The 25,731-nt window shown below is 52.4% G+C and overlaps 1 protein-coding gene across 1 annotated transcript in view; it reads right to left on the reverse strand.

Annotated features, from left to right (window-relative positions):
• The window catches only part of SNX8 (sorting nexin 8), a 38,867-nt gene that overhangs the window by 2,070 nt on the left and 11,066 nt on the right, over positions 1-25,731 (reverse strand). The window contains exons 2-10 of the mRNA XM_039226049.1: positions 11,412-11,602; positions 9,268-9,385; positions 8,996-9,117; positions 7,071-7,151; positions 5,405-5,565; positions 4,796-4,928; positions 2,009-2,077; positions 543-692; positions 39-188 (exon numbers count right to left, since the gene is read on the reverse strand). Of these exons, the coding sequence (XP_039081980.1) occupies positions 39-188; positions 543-692; positions 2,009-2,077; positions 4,796-4,928; positions 5,405-5,565; positions 7,071-7,151; positions 8,996-9,117; positions 9,268-9,385; positions 11,412-11,602 (1,175 nt within the window). The remainder of the gene's footprint in view (positions 1-38; positions 189-542; positions 693-2,008; positions 2,078-4,795; positions 4,929-5,404; positions 5,566-7,070; positions 7,152-8,995; positions 9,118-9,267; positions 9,386-11,411; positions 11,603-25,731) is intronic.

The following is a 25,731-nucleotide window of genomic DNA, read 5'->3' on the forward strand; positions in this document are numbered from 1 at the left end:
GTGATGGCAGAGACCAGGGCAGGCGCAGGGAGACCCACCTCTTTGTGTCCTTGGATCTGGGAGTTGACAAAGGCGCCGAGAATGTGGGAGGTGAGGGGCAGATAGACATGGACCAGCTGCATCTCCTGGTGCAGGCAGTACAGGGAGAAGTAGCCCCGAAGCTCCATCGTCTGGATTGCGTTCTCCTGCTGCAGAGAAAGGCGGCACCCTTGTACCCCACCCGGCGCAAACTGCGGGGTGCCGCCCCACTGCACAGCCTCTGCTGGAGCCCTGGGCCTCGAGCCCTTCCCCGCATCGCTGCTGCGGGAAGCTCAGGCCACTTATGCCAAGCTGGCATCCAGAAGGCACCGCTCGGCATGGCGGGGCGGCCTCCCACCGCTGGCTACCCCTACACAGGGCAGCGACGTCCTGGCAGCTCATGAGCCAGCCAAGGACCGGCCCGAAGTCCAGCTCCGCGGGCCACCAGGCCAGGCACGCACCACGCAGCCTTGGGGAGGCAGACCCAGGCCGCCCATGCCCCTTCCCCCTGGCGCCAGAACCACCTCCACAATGCGGGACTCCAGCTGCTCCACGGAGTCGGGCTCGCGGCTCTGCACGGCGGCGCTCATCATCTGCCTCTTCATCAGGCTGTACTTGTGCAGCGCCCGCTGGTGCTTGTGCAGCACGCCCTTCTCGTGCCGCTCGCACAAGTCCTGGGGAGGGAGGTACAGCGTGCTCGGCCCTCCACGGGAAGGGACCCAGAGCCCCCGCGGGTAGCGACTGGGAAACAGACACACGCTTCCAAGCCCGCACTATCCACACAACAGCCTCTCGGTCCTCAGAATCAGCTCAGGCGCACACCCGCTCACTCCCCACCCAGGAAGCCTTCATGACACAGAGCAGCTCAGGGCCAGGGCCAGGGTCAAACCAAGAGGGGTCGCAGTGCAAATCAGCACCACATACCAACACCACACGGAAGACAGGTCCCGCCCATGAGGGAAGATGCCAGAGCTTGTGGAACGGCGCCGGACCTCTGCCTGTCTCACTGCCCAGCGTCAGAAAGCCGTGGCCCCTCCAGCAGCACAGAGATACGTCTCCCCAGAGACCCGTCCCAGAAAGAAAAGTGCACTGGCATTTCTCTGGGGCCCTAAAACCCGGATCGGGAATCTTGTGGGAAATACCAGCCACAGAACTGCGGTGCTGGGACTTCGAGGCTACCTGGCTACCACCCAACTTAATTTCTCTTAAAGAGAAACCCCTTCAGAAGCTTCCTCAAAGTGCTAGGCTCCCTCTCCTTGAGCTCAGCGTGAAGGATTCTCTGGCTTCACAGGCACTCTGTCCTGTCACCAGTGCTGCGCCAGTTCGGAAGCCGGCCCCATACCGAGATGGAGTCTCACCTCCCAGAATCTCCACCCTTGGAAGGGGCAAGCTCCCTCGGCGCCAGGCCAGGCCCTCACAGTATCTGTATGCAGCTAGCGTATTCGTGTGTGTGCACAGTCACACGTGTGTGCGCACACACACGCATAAACGTGTGCACACTACATGCACAGGCACGTATACATGTGTGCAAACACGTGTAAGTGCACATATAATACACGCATACAAACTTGCATACACTTATACACATGTATACAGATAGCCTAGTATGTATACACACATGCATATGCTCACATGCACACACAGAGATACATGCACACATGCTCACTTACACGTTCACATACATACACTACCATGTTCGCACACATGTATGCACGTTTGTACGCACACACGTGCACCCACACTCATACACACATACACACACACACACGCACCTACACTCACATGCATACACATGCACCTACACTCACGTGTGTGTGCACATGCGCACATACACACCCTCCATGGGCAGACCAAGGCAGGCCAGAGCCCGGAGCGCCTGCAGTGCCCGCCAAGGCCACCCATGGTCTTCCCTCCTGAGGAGTCACAGCCTGAAGGATCACAGAAGGCTTCTCAACCGCCCGGTCCCCAGCCGAGGGGCAGCCAGACTCACTTTATACGACTGCAGCAAATCCAAGAAGAGGTTCAACTTCTCCACCACGTCATTCTCTTCCTGTTTGCCCTAGAAAACAAGGGTGGCTAACCAACGCCAAGCACCACAGGACCCAGAGACCCAGCCAGGGCTGCCCATCTGCCACCAGCCAGCTCTGCAGAAGAGCCCCCTTCCCACACAAGGCAGGGGGGCTGGAGAACCCAGCAGCAGGACAAGAATTAGGGACTCAGCCTCCAAACTCATCTGTCCACTTGTGCTCACTGTTCAACACCACTGGGCCTCGTGACCCGCCACAGCCTCGGTCGCAGTTGGGGCTCGGCTGGCTTCCTGGGGACACTGCAGACTCACACTGCTCAACGGCTGCATGTCCGAAGGGCTCTAGCACAGCTTGTGTCACTCACCTACCAACACTTGCCCAGCACCTTGCCCAAGGTGCTTCGCCCAGGTGCTTGCTGAGCACCTTGTAGGCATTCACCAGGCACTTCTCCCAGGTGCAGCGCCAGCTCCTCGGGGGAAATGAGCCCTTTCACACCCTCTAGAGCTCCGGCTGTGGCAGAGCAGGGAAAGCTCCTCTCCTAAGCCACACATGGGGCTCAGTGTGTACCAGGTGCAGCCAGGCAGCCACAGAAGATGAGAAGAAACGAAGAGAAGGACGTGCCTCGAGGGATTATAAGCACTGCACTGCGAGCCAACAGTTCCCGCCCAGGCTCTGCTGCCTACTCTGGGGACCCTGGGACTCCAGCCCGCTAAGCTCAGAAGCTCCAGGCCACCCTGTCCCACACCCCCAGCCAAGACTCCAGCCAATAAGGTTACAGGAAAATACGCTGTGTTCCAGGTTTTTAAAGCCTAGAAAGGAAAACACCAGAGGCCCACAGGTGCCCCGTTCCTTCCTGACTGGGCAGAGTGGCCCAGGAGAATGGAGCCCCCCAACTCAATCGGGTCCAGTAGCAGGAGGGCCTCAGAGGTGGTTCCTGCTCGCGTCCCTGGCTCCCAGGTCCCGGTGATAGCCCAAGGCACCGACACACAAGAGCCCATACGGCCGTCCTGCCTGCAGGACAACAGCCCCTCAGTCTTAGCGGTCTTGCAGGGCTGCAGTGAAGCAGGTCTCCTAACAGGCCTGCAGAGAACAAAAGCGGGACATGTACGAACGGAGTCAGGAAAGCTCTCCCTCCCATGTCTTCACTCTATGGCCAGAGTGACTGGAACCCTGGCTGTGCCCGATGAAAGTCCTGATGGGCCTTTGATCCACTTTCACATTAAAGCTGCATTAATTCCACTTCACCGTGGACACCGCCGTGGACGGCGAGTGACATTCAGGAAGTGGCACTTCCTCAGACACCACATTTCAAAGCAGCTTTGGTTAGCTGTCAGAGGACCACGGAGCCAGGGGGACCTTCAGAATGTGAACTTGCACATCAGAAGCCTGAACCCTCTCCCTCTTCAAAGGCAGACCCAGCCTCCAGATCTCACTCAGAAAACCCTGGAGACGACAATTAAGAATTTCCACCCTGCATTCAGCATGACCCCAGGGGATTCAAGGTGCACCCCACTCACACCCCTGAGGCTACTTGTTGGAGAAGGAGCTGCGTGGGCCCAGGGTCCTGCAACCTGAATAGCTTCACTTTTCTGTTTTACAATCAGCCGTGAGGCAAGTTCAACAGATTAAATGAAAAGTGGTTCCATGATTGTGTCCCGCTCCTACTTTCCACTGACCAGGGGAACAGGCCCGACACCAAAGCAACCCGAGCAAGGTCCCAGCATGAGACACGGGCCGCGCACTGAGCAGCCACACCCCCAACCCCGCGTGCCCGATCCCCCCACGGTGGAAACGCAGGCACCACACAGACCTGGAGGCGGACTGGGCACGGCGCCAGTTGCAAGGAAGGCCAGCACCACCCCAGGCTCAGTTTCTAACAGGAACACACAGGCACCAGAGCCACGGAGGACAAAAGCCCGGGACTTTCCCTACCCGCAGCAGCATCCAATTCCCTTTTCAGCACTGGGATATCCCGGACCCGAGGGCCCCACTTGAAGCCTGAAAACCTCCCAATTCCACGGTCGGACACCGGCCACTGTCCCCATGTTCCCCCGCTCACTACTAAGGACCTTTGCGTCACAGGCAGCAAGGCCTTCACAGGTACATCATTTTAATTTACTAAAAACCATCAACCACCAGTCTAAAGACCATTTCCCCAAGCACCAGGCAGCAAATGCTCACCCTCAAAGTCAGGGAGCAGTTTGATAGCATAAAGGCACCCAGATGAGCCTTTCCATCTGTCTGTAAACACCGTATCTTCCAAATGATCCCCCAACCACGTAGCACCTGAGCGTAGGGCAGAGCACTTCCAGAGCTTGACTGGGCATCTAGAGGGATGAAAGGGGGCTCTCGGGGTGCTGCAGCTTACATACTGTTCTGGAAAGTCACCAAGGAGCCAAACACTTGCTGACTAGGATAGCACAGTGGCAATGACCTGGTCCACCCAAAAGTATCTGGGTAAGTGTGAGACTACCTTCTGAAGGACAGACTACAGCTCCTCATTTCAGCTAAGTCAGCCCTCAGAAGGTCAGAACCCAGTCTGCCAATATCACCAACACCCATCTTTGGCGCGTCAACGGCCCACAGGGTGCCACTCGGAACTGATGGGGATGCACAGTTCTCGTGGAGTCCCGCAATCTGCTCACTGCACACACTGAACTCTGGAGCCCATGCGAGAAGGTGTCCCACGGATGTGCCCAAGGCACAGAATGTTCTCTGGAAGGAGCACCGTGAAGAACAAATTCACTCACCTGCTGGGCGGCCTTGTCGGCGAGCAGTGCAAATTCAACGGACAGGCCCCTCAGTGCCTGTTTAAGGGACCCCCACGTACTACTGTGCAGAGTGGCCCAGGAGGGGAGCGGGGTCGTATCAGACCCTAAAGCACTAAGGGAAAAGGAGACAGAGACGGACACTCAAGGCCTGGGAGCTGACCTGGGCATGCTAGACCCGTGATAGAAAGGCGGGGCCTCAGCCCCTCCCGCAGACCTCTAGGACAGTCCTCTAGGACAGTCCTGGCCAACAAGCCCCACGGGACATGTGCGTGTGTGCACACGGTCCTGGAGCCTGCTGGGGGGAGGGGGAGTGCAGAGTCGTGGCTGGTAACAGCCTGGTGTCCTTTCAGGCCTAGTCCTGACCGCAGGGAAAACACACGCCCCTGTATTCCAGGACCCACGTTTCCCTGCCTAAAGGCCCCCGTTTCCTTCTCCTTACCACCACGGCCCATGTCCCCAGCTCCCATCTCCCCTTTCCAAAAGTGACCCAGGTCAGAACAGGTGTGGGTCCAGGCAAGCACTCCGCCAGGACACCGGCAGGCCCCTCCCCACCTCGCCGAGCCCTGAGGAGCTAGCTGGGCCACCTGCCTCAGCTCCTTCCCGAAGATGAGGAGGTCAGCAGCATTATCGATGGCCCTCGATGCGATCCGCTCGGCCCGGTCACGAAGCTTGTGGAAGCTGTTGTAGATGTTTCGGATGAGCTCACGGCTGACAGCAAACTGAGTCTGGATGTCGGCTGGGAGGAAGTCCTGACGGAGGGGAGAAGGCCATGGGTTACCGGCCGTGCAATGCCTTGGGCCAAAGATGACCATCAGCAGGGGAAGAACGGCACCCACTGAGCAGCCAGTGAGCCCAGATGCCAGGCCACGGGGCACCTCACTGGGCCTCCCTTCTGGTCCGGAAAAGAAACAGGACCCATCATCACCCACACACCACAGACACGGAGCAGAGTGGCCCCGGGAGGCTACAACCATAGTGTCCGCCGAAACCGGCCAAGCTGGAGGTCCTTGCCAAAACAAAACAAACCCTGGTGCTTTCCTTCAAGTGCTAACCTTCAGTACTAGCCTTCAAGTACTAACCTTTAAGTACTAGTCTTCAGTACTAGCCTTCAAGTACTAACATTCAGCACTAACCTCCAAGTACTAGCCTCCAGCACTGACCTCCAAGTACTAGCCTCCAGCACTGACCTCCAGCACTATCCTTCAAGTACTAGCCTCCAGCGCTAACCTTCAGTACTAATCTTCAGCACTAACCTCCAAGTACTAACCTTCAGTACTAACCTTCAGCACTATCCTCTAAGTACTAACCTTCAGCACTAATCTTCAGCAGTAACCTCCAGCAGTAACCTCCAAGTACTAACCTTCAGCACTAACCTCCCACTACTAACCTCCCAGTACTAACCTCCCATACTAGCCTTCAAATACTAACCCTTCAAGTACTAGCCTTCAGTACTAACCTTCAAGTACTATCCTTCAGGCTCATGGTGACGGTCACAAAGTCCTAACCCTAGCAAGTCCCACAGGCCTCGTTTTCTCCCAAGAATCCCTTCTTACCAGCTTTACTGTTAACTACCTGTTAATATTAACCATCATTTACTGCAACATTAACTAAATAATGCTTAGAAAATAGGGAGCTTAGGGCATGAAATGAAGATAAAATACATGTATTTCTGTACAGAGACACAGTTTAAGAAGGGAAAGTAGGAGCGCCTGGGTGGCTCAGTCGGCTAAGAGTCCGACTCTTGGTTTCAGCTCAGGTCATGATCTCAGAGTTCATGGGCCTGAGTCCCGCATCTGGCTCTGTGCTGACAGTGCAAAGCCTGCTTGGGATTCTCCCTCTCACTGCCCCAATCACTCTCTCTCTCTCAAAATAAACATCAAAACTTAAAAAAAAAAGGGGGGGGGGTGGAGAGGAAGCTCCCCAACAGCTACCTTCTTTTTGAAAAAAGAAGACTAGCTAAATTTTAAAATAAACCAATGTGACAATCACTCCCCTGAAATCCAAGAAGCTGGTGACGAAGCCCGTGGTCTGCCCGAATTACAAAAACCCTCAGTCGTATCTGGGCAGGCTGCTCGAAGTCTGGGACCTTGCCAGACGACAGCCGCCCTGAGCTTGTCTCTCCGTCTGGGAAATGGCATGACAACCCACTGGTGGAGAACAGCTGACAGGAAAGATGGTGAGAAAACCATGCCATGGAGGCAAAGAGCACTCATCGCCCTGGTCGGAGAGGTGGGCGTGGCGGAGGGCACCGTACCTTGGCCCGAGGAGCCAGCTTACAGCTCAGGAATTCGTCTCCAGCACACTGAGCAGACTCCTTCAACTTGTTCTGCACGTCCTGCAGAAGGAAGACAGAGACACCAATGTCCACCAGCCGCAGACGCTGCCCGAGACCCGTGAAGTCAGCACAAGGCAAGATGTGGTCCTTCCTCAAGAGAATCGGGTCTCATGCGTCTGCTCTCACCTAAGTACCCAAAATCTCTTCCTGGACCTTCTTCCACTGACCTCCACCTTCAGGACGGCCGTGCCCAGACAGGAAAGCCTCACTCAGGAGCAGCACACAAAACCTCCGCCCCGGAGGGGAGAGCTCTCTCCAGTAAACAGAGACTGCGTCCACACAGCAGGGACAACGCCTGTGCTTCTGCCGTCGAGCTCGTCACCTCCTGCTAGGTCCCACCCCCGTGAGGCACAGGGACGAAAGAGGAGGTCTCTTCGTCCCTGCCACAGACCCACGGGCCCCAGGCCCACAGAGCCCTGGGGGAGCTGGTGGGCAGCACACAGGGGCCCAGCCCCACCCTCTGACAGCAGGCCTCCATAATGTCCACGACAAGGACCCACAAAGGGCTCTGGGGAGATACAGACAAACATCCTGACATGCAGCTGTTGGTGGGTCAAGGAATTCTAGAATTTCAGAGATGCCCCGAAGAGCATCTGGCCCAATTCTCACGTTGTACTAGAGGAAAGGAGTCAAGGAGGCCATAGGGACTCTATCTGTGTGAGAACAGGGGTCAGAGGAGCCTCTAGAATGGGGACTCCGCGTCCAGCAGCATGCTCCTCTGTCCTGAGCCGTGTATAGCTCCCATGTCCTACCACGTTCCTCTTGTGGCAATAAAGATTCCAGCTCTAAAGGAACCTGTCCACCCAGGGTTCAGAAGACCCATACTCCCAGCTCAAGGGCAGGTGGTCACAGAGATGTCCCCTGAATGACTGCTTTAGGTCCCATAAAAGAGGCTAGGAGACAGGTGCCCCCCGGTGGCATGGAGGGAAAGCCAGCGGCCTTCTCAAGGAGCATCTCTGCCTTGGCTGCTCCGTGGCTGCGCCTCTCGTCTTCCTGCAGGGGAAGCGGGTGTGGGACTGGGCCTCCCCGCAGGTCCCTACCCAGGAAGGGAAAGCTACCACCCCCACCCCCACCCCACCCTCCTCCTAGGCAGAGCTGGCGGTTCTGGCGACTAGGCAGTGACTCCCTCCACAACTATGAACAAAGACACTGCGAGACAGCCGAGGGACACCCACGGCCGCCTGGTTTCTAACTGAAACTAACTTCCACTCGGAGATGGTCTCCCAGGATGTAGGTCTATGCAGCAGCTCCACTGAAAAGACTCAGCTCAGGGGGCACCTGGGGGGTTCAGTCGGTTAAGTGTCCAACTTTGGCTCAGGTCAAGATCTCCCAGTTCGTGAGGTGGGGCCCCGTGTCAGGCTCTGTGCTGGCGGCTTGGAGCCTGGAGCCTGCTTGGGATCCTCTGCTCCTCTCTCTCTCTGCCCCTCCCCCATTCTCTCTCTCAAAAGTAAACATTAAAAAAAAATAAAAAATAAAATTCAAGCTCAGTCTTCCAATGGTACATAACCAAAGTGGTGCTTTTTGCTTCCCAGGAAATGCTCGTTCCCATGTGGGCTCTCAAGCATTTCCATAACCCGCCCAGAGCCTTCCGTGACCGAGCCTCCATGCCCACGGCTACCGTGCAGAGAACCCTCCACCTGGATACACAAAACCCTGCCAAGCCAAAGCCCAGGACGCCTGGTCACATCACGGCTCAGTTATCCAGGAGAGAACCAGACCTCACTGTGGCATCATGAGGGCAGCGGGCTCCCCAGACTGCAGAACGAGGGCAGGAAAGCAAGCACGCTTAGGAACGACAGGAACGCAAGGGACTCGGGGCACGCCCACAGCACAGTGAGACTCACCGGGCCACTGAAGGACAGGAACAGCCGCAGGGCCACGTCCTCGGAGAACGGGGGGTGCCGAGCCACCAGGTTAATGAAGCGCCTCAGTGCCCTCCGCCGGGCCTCAATGAACTCGCGGTCAGCTGCAGATGCAGAGCAAGGGGTCGGCCGACAGCCTGCGCCGCGCCCCCTCCCCGGCCGGGTGGAGACATGCCAGGGAGAGCCTGGGTCCCGGCCGTCCTGCCTCCCCCCCACCCACAGCTGCCCTGCGCCACCCCCGCCCAGCCCAATACCTCCCAGCACCCGCTTGGGCGGAAGGGCTGGCACCATGCGGTAGGGGAACTTCTGCAGCAGCATCTCGTGGAAGACCACGAAGTCATTGTACCGTCTGTACACGGAGGACCTGAAGCGCTAGAAGACAAACGGGTGCGGCTCGCGCTGGACGCCAGAAACCTCCCTGGGTCATCGCTTCTCCCCTGCCGTCCCCCCGCCACAAGGAACAATGCAGGGCCTCACGTTCGCCCATGGGGCCTCTACCACAGGGCCTCTACCGTGGGGCACGAGTGGCCTCCTCTCGGATGGCACTGCCCAGCACAGGCCTCAGAAGGGCCGGGCGGCCCGGAGCACTCGGCCAAGAGGCCGGCACCCACCCTGACCCCGAGGGCAGCACGGGCAGGACGCCTTCCTCCCACACGTAGCCAAGTAACATGAGTGCTGCCAGCACGATCGCCCCCTGGGCCCAGCTGCCGACACAGACAGGACCCTGACAAGGGGGGCCGACGGAGCGGTCGTCCCACTGCAATTCCACGGCCTGCCTACCACGGGGAAAACCACGAGCACCACAAGGGCCACAACAGAGGAACCTGACCTGGACCTACTAGAAGGGCCCACGTGACGGACACACACGAGCCACTAGTCTATAAAGTATATATGCTGCCCTGGCTGTAAATGATACTGCTGAGTGAGAGAAGCCAGGGGACTCCAACGACAGGACGTTCTGGAAAAGGCAGAGCTGTGGACACAGAAGATGGGGGCTGCCAGGCCCCGGGGCAGAGGGGTAAGCAGGGGGCACAAAGGGGCCTTTGAGGGTGATACGTGACGGCGGGTACCTGCTGTCCCATGTTTGTCCAAACCCACAGGACGTGGCGCTACCCAGAGGGACCCTCCTGTGAGCCGTGGACTCTAGGTGAGGACCACATGTCAGTGTGTGGTCACCGAGTGTGTTAAATGCACCATCTGGGGGACAGGGATAATGGGGCAGCCTGGGGGGAGGAGGGGAGCAGGGAACTATGGGATATCTCTGTACCTGCTCTCAATTTTGTATGAACCTGAAACTACCCCCTAAAAATAAAGTCCATGCTACATGAAGAAAAACACGAAGTCAGTTGTGCCACGTGCCAGACACTGCACGTGTTGTGCCCCATCCGGATGCGCCCCAGCCTCTGGCGACAGGGCTGCAGGTCAGAACGCAGGGCCCACTGCCTGAACACCTGCAGGCTGACCCTTCCGCCCAGCAGAGGTGCCACCTTACAGGACAAGATTTACTTAAGGAATTACATTAGTGAAACAGAAAAGGACCAGAAGCTGCTGCCCAGCCTCATCCCCCCTGACCCGCCGTCACCCCAGGCAGTGGCACCCACGGGCGTGGGAGTACTAAGTTTACCCCCAGGCCTATGTGACTGCAGCTGGAAACCACCAGAAAACAAACCCTGGGATTCCTGGGGCGCCTGGGTGGCTCGTCAGTTAAGCGTCCATCTGGATTTCGGCTCCAGTCAAGATCTCATGGTTTCATGAATTTGAGCGCTCTGCACTGATTCTGCAGAGCCTGCTTGGGATTCTCTCTCCTCTCTCTCTCTCTCCTTCTCTCCCCTGCTCACTCCCTCTCTCTCTCAAAAATAAATAAAAACATTTAAAAAAAAAAAAAAAAAAAGGGAAACCACCCCATGATTCCGGATTCCCACAGCACAGGCACATGGCCGCACGGTTCAGAAATGCACTTCCTCCCTGGATGACGACCGAAGCCTGACAGTGGCTGGACCCCAGAACTGGGGCGGCTCTCTCGCCGGCAGGGGCCCCACTCTGCCTGTCCCTGAACGTGTACCCCGACACAGCAGGACTGCAAAAAAAGACCCAGGGGTGCTGCCGGCTCGTCAGCGACTTACTCCGCAGGTTCTGAACAGCCGTCCCCCACCATTCATCCTAAGGGCACCAGGATGCGGAGAGAACGGACCGGAAGGATCAGGCTACTCCACGCAGACCCGCAACCCTGGTGCCAGGCGCCTCCTTACGTCGGATACCAGCGGGCAGGATAACGGGTCAGACAGCGTCCTTAGCAGGGACAAGGCGGACACACACCAGTCCTGTCCCAATGTGTCCCCGCCCCTCCCCACCTCGTCCCAACGCACGCACACATGCGTGCACATGGTTCGCCCCTCACCTGGCTGGAAACTTCATATTCCACATGCTTCAGGAAGAGGCCCTTCTTCTCGGGAATGAGCTCCACCTGCACGGTGTCCCTGGCCAGCAGCTCCTGCAGGGTATACGACAGCAGCAGCGGGTTCCCCTGCGGCATCTGCATTCGCGTAGGGCACGGGTCCCTCTGCTCGCTGACCTGGGGCGTGGGCAAGTCTGGAGGAGAGAAGGCAACCGGCCAATAAAAACAGCTCCCTGAAAGGAGAGGCTGCCACGGGCGGCTGGCCTCCGCCACGCGCTAACGCAGCACACGGACTGCGGCCACGTCACCCTCATTCATTCCGGCCCTGGAGCTTGCGCTCCAGACAGTCGCCAGGCTGTGAGGCGTCCACCCACGTGTGAATCAGCAGATACACCCACCTTTCCAGGACCAGTCCGATCTAGTTTTCAACCTGGGAACAGGAAAAAGTGAACCATTCACAAGTTATGTGCAAAAAAGACCTCTTTTTCTCTAGAGTCGAGAAGGACATGAACACTACGGACAGGGCTGCAGCATCTCTGTCCCCTGGTTTCCACATTGAACACACGTGACTCACGTGCCAAGGCAACCATTCCAATTCCATGGAGGTAAAACCCACATCTCGCTTGAAGCTAAGATTCCTGACTGTACAAGTCCGAGAATATGCTCTCAAACCCCGGCTTCCCTACAGACAAGAAGTGACCCACACACCACTCACAGAGCACAAAATACAGATCGGAGAGATTATTGGCTAAAAAACAGGGAAGTCACATGAAAAAGTCAGTTTGGCTTTTAGTATAGAGTTTTTTAAAAAGTTCTTTTCAGTTAAAAAAAATATAGCAAGGGCTTCTGGGAGGCTCAGTTGGTTGAGAGTTCAGCTCAACTTCAGCTCATGCTATGATCCCAGAGTCGTGGGATCAAGCCCTGCATCGAACTCCAGAGCGTGGATCCTGCTTGGGATTCTCTCTCCGTCTCTCTGCCCCTCCCCTGCTCAAGCACACATGCTCTTTCACTCTCTCATGCTCTCTCTCAAACTAAACATTAAAATATATAAACATACACCCACATACACACATATATAATAAAGATAAGGTGTCCCATTGTGGGAAAGGGGACTTAGTCTAATCAACATGGCTATAAATAACCGCAACAAAGTGTTGACTTTTTTCTTTCTTCAAAATTTTCTACAACGTGGTTGTACCGCTTTTTTATGATTTAGTTCTTAATATAACACTTCAGAGTAAGATTCTGGTTTACATTCTAAACAGAATTAATGGAATACTTTCATCTGTGAAATTACTCAGTATTTTAGAATTTAAAACATAGCTTCTTTTAATTGACCTTAAATCTTAAGAAAAAGAATAAACTAAGGCCTTAATGCTTGCTTGGGAACCCCAAGGGCCTCATAAAAGTCCACGCAAAAACTAAACATTATGTGCTCTACAAGCAGGAAGCTCCCAAGTGAGGGCACATATCCTGGGGTCAAAACAATCCACCAAGGTGCAAGAAGAAAATATTAGCAATCCATTTGCATTTTGTTCTCGTCTTTTCAAACTTCTATCCTTGTGATATCATTATAACACATGTAACATAGTATTAGAGTAGTGCATGCATGGAATTTATTAAAACATGTGTATGGATATGTGTGCATATACTTAGATGCTGCATGTACATGTATGCGAGTATGTATGTGTACAAGTGAGTGTATATGTACAGGAGTATATGTGTATACAAGAGTGTGTGTGCATGTGTATGAATATGTGTACGAATGTATGTTTGTACATACATGAGTATGTGCGTGTAAGAGTATATATGTATGTGAGTATGTGTATGTTGTGAACACAAGTATGTGTGAGTGTATGTGTATATGGGGGTATGTACATGTGTTTAAGTACATGTGTGTCTGTATACAAGCATGTATGTGTGTACAAGAGTATATATGTACATAGGTGTGTACGTGTGGGTATGTTAATGTGTGTATGTGTACATGGGTATGTATGTGTATCGATGCATATGTACACAGGTGTATATGCACATATGTGGGGTGTACATGCGTACAAGTGTATGTGCAAGTGGCTATGTATGTACGTGACTATATGTGTACATGAGTGTGTGTGTGTACGTTAGTGTTTATGACTGTGGGTATGTATGTGTATCAACACATATGTACATAAGTGTATATGTGTATATGGGGATGTACATGTGTACAAGTGTGTATTTGTGTGTGTGTAAAAGTGTGTGAGCAGTGAGTACATACGTACATGGTGTGCATATATCATATGAATGTGTGTACATGTGTATATAGGCATTATATGAGGTGTGAGTGTGTCAAGAGTCCCCAGTGTCTTAATGGCCAAAATGGGGCCAGCACAGCTCTGGAAAGTACCTGTTCTCCCATCCTAAAAACCCAGGCCCTTTCCACAAAAATATATTTTGATGGCCTTCAAACTGTGTTTAGCGGGTCCCTTTAGGGAGCCAACAACTTTCTCAAGTACTCAGTCAAGTGAGTAACGAACAACACAGTACCTGAGCTCATTACTACCTTCAGCACATGGCCACTGAGTGTTCCCACTGCCGGGCACAATCTATGAGGATCCAAACTCCAGGGTGAATTGGCATACACCGTGACTTAACCTTAATAGCATCCAGGTAATGGGACAGCACCAGGACATAAACTCAGGGACACAGACGCACTCAGCTTGGCTCTGGGACAAGCTCCTGGCACGTAGAAGGGGCTTGAGGGAACGCTTGCCAAATGACTATTTACTGACATTTACTGCATTTTCACGAGTGAAAAGTAGCACGTCTTGGGGAAAACAAAGCCTTATGCAACTAGAGCAAAAGTATATGGAAAAACAGAAAATAAAGTTAAAAAAGTAACAGGGAAAGAACATTTTTATCAGAGAAGATTTGCAAACCATATAAAGGGACTGACTGGTATTGAAATATATAAAGAACTCTTAAAACGCAGTGTAAAAAAAAAAGGAGACAAACAAGCCAATTTTAAAATGGGCAAGTCATTTACATAGACATCTCTCCAAAGATACACCAGTGGCCAGTAAGCACATAAAAAGATTCTCAACATCATTAACCATCATGGAAATGCAAATCACAGCCACAGTGAGATACCACCCACTGTGACAGCTCTAATTAAAAAAAAAAAAAAAAAAAGACTAGTGAGCACTGGCAAGGATGTGGAAGTTTCCCTCGCACTGGCAGAGGTATACACGTACAGCTGCCTTCGAAAACACTCCAGCACTTCCTCAAAGCGTCAGAGGCAAGGCCACTATATGACCCAGCAGTTCCCCTCCTGGAAGCACACCCGAGTGAGATGACAACATGTGCCCACACAGAGACAAATGTCCACAGCAGTGCCATCTGTGAGACCCAAGGAGGGGAAAACCCCAAGCACCCATCAACTGAGCAGATAAATACAAGTGGCTCATGGGTACAACAGACTCTCATTCCACCGTGAGAAGGAATGAAGGACGGCTTCACACTACAAGTTGGATGAAGCTTGAAAATACCAGGGTAAGTGAAAGAGGCCAGACACAGAAGACCACATTTGGGTTGAGTCCGTCCACAGGAAATCTCCAGAAGAGGCAAACCTACAGAAGGCAAAGCAAACTGCCGCCTGCCTGGGGCTGGGGCTGGGGCTGGGGCAACACCTGGATCAATGAGCAGGGACTACTGGAGAACAAGGGATTTCTTTGGGAGATGATAAAATGCTCCAGAGCCGATCATGGCAATGGGCGCACAATCCCATGAACAAACCAACACCACCACACTGTGCACTTCAAATGAGTGAGATGTATGGCACGTAATAATAGCTCTAAATGCCTTTCACATAAAAGGCAGGCAACATCAGTTAAGTGCAGGAGTAAGAACCTCAACGTTCTTCTCTTCTGCACAAGCAAAAATGGTCAGAATCCGCTCTTTCAGAACCGTGGAAATTGAAGGTCTGGGGCAATCCAGGACACATTTATTGATGCAATAACTGGTGAAAATGAGGTCATACTAGAATAGGGTAGGCCCTTCATCCAGCATGACTGCAGTTGTCCTAAGAAAAGGGAAGACTGCGTGAAGACCCAGAGGCACCTGACACGCAGGTCACATGACATGTGGGCACATGACAACTGAGGCAAGACTGAAGGGACACAGCCACAGGCCAAGGACAGCAGCCTCAACCGGATGCTGGGAGAGGCAGAGAGGACCGACTCCTATAGATTCAGAGGGAATGCAGCCCTGTCAACGCCTGCATCTCAGACTTCTGGACTCCAGGGCTAGGAGACAACAGGGTGTGGTTTCAAGCCACCCAATTGGTGGTGCTTTGTTAGAGCGGCCACAGGACACTTGCACAGAAAACTTTAGAGAATTTGTTCTGAGAGGTCATTAAATACATCTACAACGTTCAGCAGCAACAACTGGGGGAGGGAAGAAAATCTGATATTCAGGGCTGTCATAGTAGATTATTTCCCTGTCAGGTTTACAGCTGAAGTTTATACGACACGCAAAGAACCAAGAGAGTATAGCCAAATACAGGGAAAAACCACCACCAGAAACTGTCCGTGAGGAAGGCTAGGCATTGAACTCATTGGACAGAGACCTTACATCAGCTATTTGAAATGTGCTCAAACTCACAGGAACTCTCCCTAAAGAACTAAAGGAAAGTAGAACAGTCTTAGCAAGAGAAAATATGGGTAAACAGAAGTTGTACAAGAAGGGCAGGAAAAACTCTGGAGTCAAGAAGCTCAACAAACAAAACTAAAAGTGCACAAGCAGGTTCAACATCAAGAGCAGATTTAGGTGGACAAAGGGAAGACACGGCAAACCCGAAGACAGGTCAACAGAGACTGTCCAGAGTGGAGGACAGACAGAAAACAGAATGAGGAAGAACAGACAGCCCCTCAGAGACCTGCACCAACATCACCAACTGTACCAACGTCATCAACATGAGCGGCCCGGAAGGAGAGAGGATCAGAAAAATAGGTGAATGAACTGCCAAATTTTCCCCAAATTTGATCTTTAAAACCCAAAAACCCAAAAACCTCCAACCACGATAAACTTAGGGAGATTCACAACTAGACAGGTCACAACTGCATGGTTCAAACTGCACTGTTTAGTGTCCAGAGAGCAAGAGAAACTCTCGATCAGCAACCGGGGTAAATGAACGGCTGACTCCTCAGAACCCACGGAGGCCACAAGGTAGTGTGACGGCACACCAAGTGCCAGAGGGCAGAATGGTCAACCAAGAATTCTATATCCAGCAAACAATCCTTCCAAATCGAAGGAGAAAATAAGACAGCCACAGATGACCAAAAACAGCCAATTCACTTCCGTGCTACCAGTTGTTCCTTCTGAGAAACAAATCCACGTATCGAAAGAAAGAACACCACTAAAGGTAACTGCACTGGTAAATGTGAAAGGCAGTATAAACTTATTCGTAAGTTTTTCTGGGTGACTTAAACAATGTATTAGGCAGTCATCATAAATCTGTTTTGAGGGACATACAGTTTATATGGAAACAAACTGTGCGACTGAGAGAACGGGGAGAGGAAGCGGGCTGCAAGGCAGCGAAGTGTCTACACACTCACTACTGAGATTAAATGCGTACTGATCCAAGCTGGGCTGTTACACGTTAGGATGGCAATGTGTAATCCCAGGGCAATCACTAAGAAAGTAACAGAAATAATACAGTAAGTAAAACAAGGCAACTTAAACAGTAAGCCAGAAAATACCTATTTGACATAAAACAAGGTAATAACAGAGGAACGGAGAAAAGATAAACATAATGAGGGCAAGGAAATTTGGGGAGCACCAAGTGTGTATGAAGTTTGTTCTTTTCCTGATGGTTAAAGTGAGCTAATATTCTAAGACATGTCAGCTCAGTAATGATTACCAAAGGGTCACAGGCTGCTGAAGAGCCTGAACTCTGACCACAAGACGATCTACAAGTCAGAACCCAGGGGTGCCCAGGGGGCTCAGTCAGTGGAGTGTCCGACTTGATTTCAGCTCAGGTCATGATCCCAGGACTGTGGGATCAAGCCCAGCATCAGGTTCCGAGCTATGCATGGAACCTGCTTGAGAGTCTTCCTTTCTCTCTCTCTCCCTCTCTCTCTCCTTCTACCCCACTCATGCTCTCACTCTTTGAAAGAAAAAATATATATATTTAAAAGTCAGAACCCAAGAGGTACATTTATTATTATTTTTGTTGATGGGGTCACCTTGTCCAAGCTGCTATTTTCTTTTTTTATAATTTATATTTTATTCTGAGAGAAAGAGTGACCAGAGAAGGGGGCAGAGAGAGTGGGGGAGGGAGGGGAGAGAGAGGGAGGGAGGGAGGGAGGGAGAGAGAGAATGAATTCCAAACAGGCTCCACACCATTAGCACAGAGCCCAATGCAGGGCTAAAACTCACCAATTGTTAGATCACATGACCTGAGCTAACTGAGCCACTCAGGTGCCCCCTCTCTACAGAAATTTCTAAAAGAAAATTTTTTTACTGTTTACTTTTGAGAGTGAGTGAGCAGGGGAGGAGCAGACAGAGACACAGAATCTGAAGCAGGCCCCAGGCTCCAAGCTGTCAGCACAGAACCCGACCCGGGGCCTGAACCCACGAACTGTCAGATCATGACCTAAGCTGAAGTCCGACAATTAACCTACTGAGTCACACAAGCGCCCCTGTGGAAGCTTCAATCTCAAGAAAGCCATGTTTCCAAGTATCGGTTTCCTAAACTAGGATATCCATGTTTTTTGAAGGAAAACAGTTTCAGATGGGCTAATCTGTCATGTAACAGACCACACACTGTGCAAAGGGCAGAAATTCACGAGAAAGATTCCAGTTTTCTGTGGGAGTAATTGTCAAGTTCACTGACAGGACTTTAATACCCTAATCAGATGGAAAAGGAACTGCACCCCCACCCAGCCCAATAGGTAACAGTTTAGGAGAGAGGCAACAAGGCCCACACTGAAAGGCTACAGACAAAAGATAGGTTTTGACCTCAGGCGGGCATGTGTCATTTCCCAGCCATGGAGCCCGGCAAGCGACAACCTCCGAGCTTACCACTATCATCAGTAAAACGGGGGGTAAGGCTGCTTGCCCAGGGCCAGGCCTTCATCGTCTGCACCTCAATGACAGGGACAAGCCCTCAGAAGCCTCTCTGGCAATGCTCCTGCCCAGCTCCAACCCTTTTGGCAGAAAACTGCTCAACCACGGGGTTTGGACTCAACCCAGAACCTGGAGTTCAAAGCCTTGCCTTGAAATGCCACTCACGGTCCAGGAAGTGGCTCTCAGACCAGCAGGCTCAGCGCTTCGGGCCACCTCCATGTTGTCCCAGAGGCCCTTGTGGGCGATGAGACACTGGAGCAGAAAATAACTATCTGCTAGAAACTTCTCCGTAGTCCCCTGCCTCCCTTCCAGATCACTGTGCTCCACTCCAAAACGTCTCTGCATCTGTGGACCAAAATGCAGCACCAACCCATAGCAACGGGTATTCGGGGCTGGGATCCAGCCTGGCCCCCAGAGCGAGGCCCATGTGCAGCAGGGATGAGGCCCAGGCCCCGCCCCGGGGACCCCTTGCTATCCAACAGAGATGTGCTGGCTCCAGGGTGACTAAGACAGCCTGGCAAGCATCAGAGGAACAGGCGCCGATGGGGAGCCGCCGGCATGCTGTGTGACCCCCCAGCCCCGAAATCCCGGGCTTCTCCGAGCCGGCTGTCCACAAATGAAAAACAATGAAATGTCCCACAAAGACACCGTCCTTCCCCACGTACTTCCATCAGAGCCTCTGGGCAGCAACCCTGCTACCGGCGCACACCCAGAGGGGTCCAGTCCCCGTGTTCAGACAGCCCCTAGCACCGGGGGCCCTTCCTCACTCACCACAGGCCAAAGCTTCAAGAAACCAACAAGATGTGCCCAATGACCACGCGGTCAAGCATGCCCTCACTGCATCTAACCAAACCCCAGCAAACACCTGATGCAGAAGTCACAGACCAGAACACTACGCACACAGGAGGCCACACCCACCCGGCCAGTCATACCCCGTGGAGGGGCTGCACCAAGCACTCGCAGATACCCCAACTCTGCTCCAGCTAGGCCCTCCCCAGGCTCTCACAGCTTGCAGAGAGCCCCTCAAGGGTAAAGGGCTTTGCAAACCAAGGCAGGTCCTTTGGCCTCCAAAGGCAGCCAGGGAGGAAGGTTCCTACCGTCCAAGTTCAGTAGCATGGTGGACAGGAAGGGGAGTTCCGATGAATTCCAAGTTCAATGTTCTACCACCATGCAGATCTATTGCTACTGCCGTCCTCGGCTGCTGGTTCACTGGCACGTGGGAAATGAGGACCAGCAAGAGACGGCACGGTCTCGGGGCTGACGCTTCCAGACTGAACACACATCAGGATCCTCTGCTGAGCTTGACCAGACACTGATGGGCAGGACTGATAGTATCCAAAGTCAGGAAGTAAGTGTGGGTAGGGATGTGGAGGGACTGGAAGGCCCGTACGCAGCAAGTGGGACAGAAAGAGCCCAGCTGTGGAAAAAGGCAGGGCAGGTCCTCACGGAACAGAATCACAACAGGACCAGCAACCCCACCTCTGGTCTGTCCCCAGAAGAACTGGAAGCAGGGACCCAAGGAGACACTCGCTCACCCACGTTCATGGCAGCCACCAGGTAGAAGCGGCCCACGTGTCCACTGACAGAGGACAGCAGCGTGGTCCAGCCACCTGATGGAACATTACTAAGCCTCCATGAAGAAGGAACTCCTGGCACCTGCCACAACGTGCATGAACCCAGAGGACGGGATGCTGAGTGACACGAGCCGGACACGCAGAACACTGTAGGGTCCCACTCGTATGAGGTCCCAGGACTGGTCAAAATCAGGGGGACAGAAAGTAGACGGTGGTATCAGGAGCTGGGGGAGGGGCAGGAGGTTAGTACCAAGTGGTGACAGAGGTTCAATACGGAAAGAAGAGAAAGTTCTGGAGAGGGACGGTGGGGATGGCTGCACAATAACGTGAATGTTCTTAATGCCACATAACTAACACCTGGAAATGGCTAACGTTTTATGTCACGTATGACAGGTAAAGAAACACTCAGATCCCGGGGTCGCTCCCCGGAACCTAGGGTGGGGCCTGAGAACCAGAGTTTCTGACAAGCTCCCAGGGACGTAGTTTGAGAACCACCGTGGTAGGACAAGCAGAGGAAGGACTTCAGTGCCTTGCCCGGACCCACAGCCCAAACCTAACCGGTATCTGGTGTCCGCGCATGCTGCCACCTGGCTTTGCTTACTCATCAGAGAGAGCAGAGACCAGTGGCATTCCAGGTGACGAGTCTTCCACCCAAATCACAGGAAGTGGAACCAGCAGGACTCCTCAATCCTCAACAGGGCCGTTCCTCCTCAGGCTCACCGTGGAAACTGCTCTAAGCTACTCCGTTACTCTGAAATTGAGCTGTTCTCAGGGAACGGAAGTGACAGTGTCCTGGTGCTTATGATGGCCGCGGCCTCAGAACTGAGAGCTCGGCGGCCAGGCGGCCAGGGAACACCAGCAACACCTCCGTGTGCAGCGCGCAGTCCTTCGAGAACGAGCCCTAACTAAAGCTCAAATGCACTGAAGCTGTCACGGCCTCGGTTTCGCTGCCCTTCAGGTGCAGTTTTCTTTCAAGAACATTTCAGGTACCATTACCCTATTTTTTTAAGTTGTTATTTTGAGAGAGAGAAAGAATAAGCGCACAAGAGAGGGGCAGAGAGGGAGAGGGAGAGGGAGAGAGAGAGAGAGAGAGAGAGAGAGAGAGAATCCCAAGCAGGCTCCAAACTGTCAGCACAGAGCTGGACATGGGGCTCGAACTCACAAACCGTGAGATCATGACCTGAGCCGAAATCAAGAACTAGACGCTCAACCAACTGAGCCCCCCAGGCTTTTAAATACAGAACACCACCCACCCCTGTAGTCTGTATACACCCATGTTCACTCTGCACACGCTCTCCACACGCAGAGGGCCCAGCAAACATGCAGGCGGCTTCTTAAACACAAGGCATGTTTCCACATGTGAACATGACCCTGCTTCTCTTCCAAATTTCCCGTAAATGCAAAAACCTTAGCCATTCACGTAACATAATCACCATAAACATGGTTTTGCTTTCGATCTCTGTTCCTTTATATGTTTAAATGCATGAACATTTGTTTTCGTTGTGAAAGATTTCAAACAGACATAAAAGTACAGAAAATATCACAATCCATGTATCTACCATGGAGATTTCATAACATTGTGCCGTATATTTTTTGAAAAAAATTTTAAGTACAAAAAACACATTACGGATGCACACTCCCATCCCCCTTTCCTATTCGAAGGTGACCACTAATCCTAGAGTTGAAGGGCATCCTTTCCAGGCAAGTTCTTTGTGCTAAGAGTCTGCAAGTGTCTGTGAAGTGCATGCAAGTATTTTATTTCGTCATATACAACAGACACAATTATTTTCTTCTTGTCGTTTATATTGGGATGATGCATGCATACAGAAAAGCACACATAGCAAATCTGTTCACTCGATGAACTGACAAGCCATTGGGGCGACACCCACGTAAAGAAATGGGACACACAGCCTCCCCATAACCCCTCTCCCTTTCAGCCACTCCCTCCCCAAGGGTGCCAGCCACCTTCTAAACCACACGTTATTTTTGCCTGTTGTTATATAATATACACGGAATCAGTCCATAAGTTCCTGTTTCTGACTCCTTCCACTATGCACGACGCGTGAGGCCCATCTGTGTCACCACATGCAGGCGTCATTGCTACAGACCCTGCTGTGTGATCAGGCCACAATCTACCTAGTCATCGTGCTACTGGACACCTGGGTACTTCCCAGGGTTTTCCTATGACACATGGTGCTGCTATGAACACCTGGCACATGGCTTCCAATGGAAACGTACCCTCATTTCTGGTGGGCACATTCCTTAGAGTGAGGCTCCTGCATCCTGGGATTTCTTATGTCTGGCCTAGCAAATATTTCCCGTTTCCCCAAATGACTGACCCACATCACGCTGCCATCAGCAGGAGGCCCAGCTGCCTCACACAATGGCCCACCCAGTATTTTCCATCTCCCCTTCGCCACTTGATAGGGTCTAACACAGTGGCCACTAAGTCAACATTTCATCTTGACTTTTTTCCACTTACATTAAAACACCATCCTATAGTCCTAAAAACGTACTATTACCTATAGTGCTTGCGTAATAGCTCAGGTATGCAACTAAAAACCATGTAACCATTCTCCCATTAACCGTTTCCTGCTATTGTCCGGAGCATGAAGAATAGCCCCATTCACAAACCATTCAGCTGTGGTTTCTTTTACTCTATCCTTAGCATCAATTCCTAGAGAATTGCCACATTTTCTTCCTGCTAATGGACACTTCCCTGGATGGCTTTTATATACAGACGCATGTTGAGTAAGACTTTCTTCAGAAACCCTCTTTGGAGTGTAACTGCAGTGACCCTGGCAATCTAATGGATGTACCACAGTGGCATTAAAAAAAGAGAAAACTAAAATTTTACCTTCCCGCAGGCAAGGAGAATGGCAATCACCAAGGGGAAGAGATCCTAATGCAAAGTTTCCTCAAATCCACCCAAAATGTTCTTTTCTCCTTCCTCAGTGAGAAGACACAGTCGTGTCCTGCTGTCCCCTTCATTCTCCTCTCTTCAACCACAGCAGGCACCTGCCGGTCACGGCCTGTGCGCTGGGGACCCTGGTGGATACCTGCCGTCAGGGCCTGTGCGCTGGGGCCCCTGGTGGACACCTGCCGGTCAGGGTCTGTGCACTGGGGACCCCGGGGCCCACCTGCCGGACAGGGCCTGTGCGCTGGGGACCCTGGTGGACACCTGCCAGTCAGAGCCTGTGCACTAGGGACCCCAGGGCCCACCTGCCGGTCAGGGCCTGTGTGCCAGGGACCCTGGGGTCCACCTGCCGGTCAGGGCTGTGTGCCATGGGCCCTGGGGCACATCTGCTGGTTAGAGCCAATGTGCCGCAGGCCCTCATGCTGGGGATGCCCTTTCCCTAACTACCTGCAGACTCAACTCCTTCATCTCCTTCTAATCATGGCATAAACACCATTTTCTCACGACAGGTACCCGGCGGCAACTGCATCCTCTCCTCCCCCCGCAAGCTAACATATGCCACTGTCTCATTACATCTGAAGATCATCCACTGTCCAGCATAAGACCATCAACTCCGGGACAATCGACCTCTTTATTTTGTCCACACTTAGGATCCCAATGACCAAGAGGTGCACCCAACATGTAGCAAGTGCTCGATGACCATTTGCTGACTCTGTGAAAGGAATCAAAGTCACGTCAATAAGTAAGCAAGGTCTGCTCTGCTGCCTCTGGCGGGGTGACAACCTCCTGCCCGCACCACACCAACAAATCTCAGGAAGTTCTCGCTGCTCACAGGATCCGGGCCTCAGCGGGCCACAGTGAGAAGCAATGCCTCCCCACCTCCACCACCGCCTCTCGGCCAACTTTCAGCAATATCCACTTTTCCCCAAAATTACAGAAGGCAAAAGCCCTGATTACATAAAGCCATAAGGCGCCATCTGGCTCATCAACCTGCACTACAAAAGAAGAAAGGCTTTCATCTTCCTGCAACGGTTTAAGCATTTGTACCTTGAAGCAAAGCAAAAATCAGTAACCTCCGAAGTTCCTCCAAGTCCTCTGGAACTTCTTGCTGAGACTTTCTGAACTGAACCCTCTCCAAAGCGCAGTTCAAACACTACACTACACTACAGTGTCTCCTTCGCCCTATGAGAGCCCAGCGACCCTCCTCCCTCCTGCTGGCCAGCCTCCATGTCTCGTCCAGGGGCTTCTCCCATGCCACTACATCTGCCCCACCCTGGTTTGGGGAGCTCTGGCTCCCCGATGCCGCCCAGCACGGGGATGGCACCAGCACAACCTCGGCTCGGGTCATGATCTCACGGTTTGTGGGTTAGCACCCCACGTTGGGCTCTGTGCTAACAGCTCAGAGCCTGGAAACTGCTTCAGAGTCTCTGTCTCCCTCTCTCTCTGCCCTCCTCCCTCGTGCTCACAGCCGCGCATACTCTCTCTCTCTGTCTCATATAAACATTAAATTTTTTAAAAATAATAAAATAAAATTTAAAATTTAAATTAAAAATGGACAAAGGATGGGTGCCAAGTGGCTCAGTCAGTTATGTGTCCGACTCCTGATTTCAGCTCAGGTCATAATCTCAGATTATGAGATCGAATCCTGCATCAAGTTCTGCACTGACAGTAAGGAGCCTGCTTGGGGTCCTCTCTTTCCCTCCCTCTCTCTGCCTCTCCCCTACTCATGCACGTGCTAGCTCACTCTCTCTTTCAAAAATAAACATTATTTTTAAAATGGGCAAAGAGAGGCACCTGGGTGGCTTAGTTTGTTAAGTATCCAACTTCAATTCAGGTCATGATCTTGTGGTTGGTGGGTTTGAGCCCCACATTGGGCTCTGTGCTGACCGCTCAGAGCCTGGAGCCTGCTTCAGATTCTGTGTCTCCCTCTCTCTCTTCCCCTGCCCTGCTCACACTCTCCCTCTCAAAAAAAAAAAAAAAAAAAATTTAAAAAAACGTTTTAATAAAATTGGGCAAAAGATCTGAATAAACATTTCTCACAAAAAGATACACAAAAAGATACACAAACAGCCAATGAGCACGTGAAAAGTACCCAACCACAATGAGGCTGCATTTCACACCTGCAAGGATGGCTACGATCAAAAACACATGCATGGGGCCTGGAGGGCTCAGTCGGTTAGGCATCTGACTCTTGGTTTTGGCTCAGGTCGTGATCTCACGGTTTCATGAGTTCAAGCACTGCATCAGGCTCTGCACAGGCAGTACAGTGCCTGCTTGGGATTCTCTCCCTCTCTCTCTCTGGCCCTTCCCCACTCATGCTCTCTCTCTCAAAATAAATAAAACTTTTTTTTAAATTAAGGGAAAAGAATGACACCTGATAACAAGTGTTGGTGAGGACATGGAGAAATTGGAGCCCTCGTCCTTGCTAGAAAACAGTCCAGCAACTCATCAAAAGGTTAAATTCCACTGCTAATTATATCACCCAAGAGAAATGAGAAGTATGTCCACACAAAAACTTGTGCATGAACTCACAGCAGCATTACCCGTAACAGCCAAAACGTGGAAACAGCCCGATGCCCCCCACCTGACGACAGGGTAAGGAAAACACGGAGTCTCAATGTAACGGGGTACTATTCAGCCAAAGACAGGCACGGCATGCTGGTCCAAGCTCCAGCACGGATAGCCCTCCGGACGGGGCAAAACGAAAGCAGCCGACACAGGAGGACAC

This window comes from Hyaena hyaena, unplaced genomic scaffold (genome assembly GCF_003009895.1).
Source record: "Hyaena hyaena isolate Hyena2069 unplaced genomic scaffold, ASM300989v1 scaffold_20, whole genome shotgun sequence".
Lineage (NCBI taxonomy): Eukaryota > Metazoa > Chordata > Mammalia > Carnivora > Hyaenidae > Hyaena > Hyaena hyaena.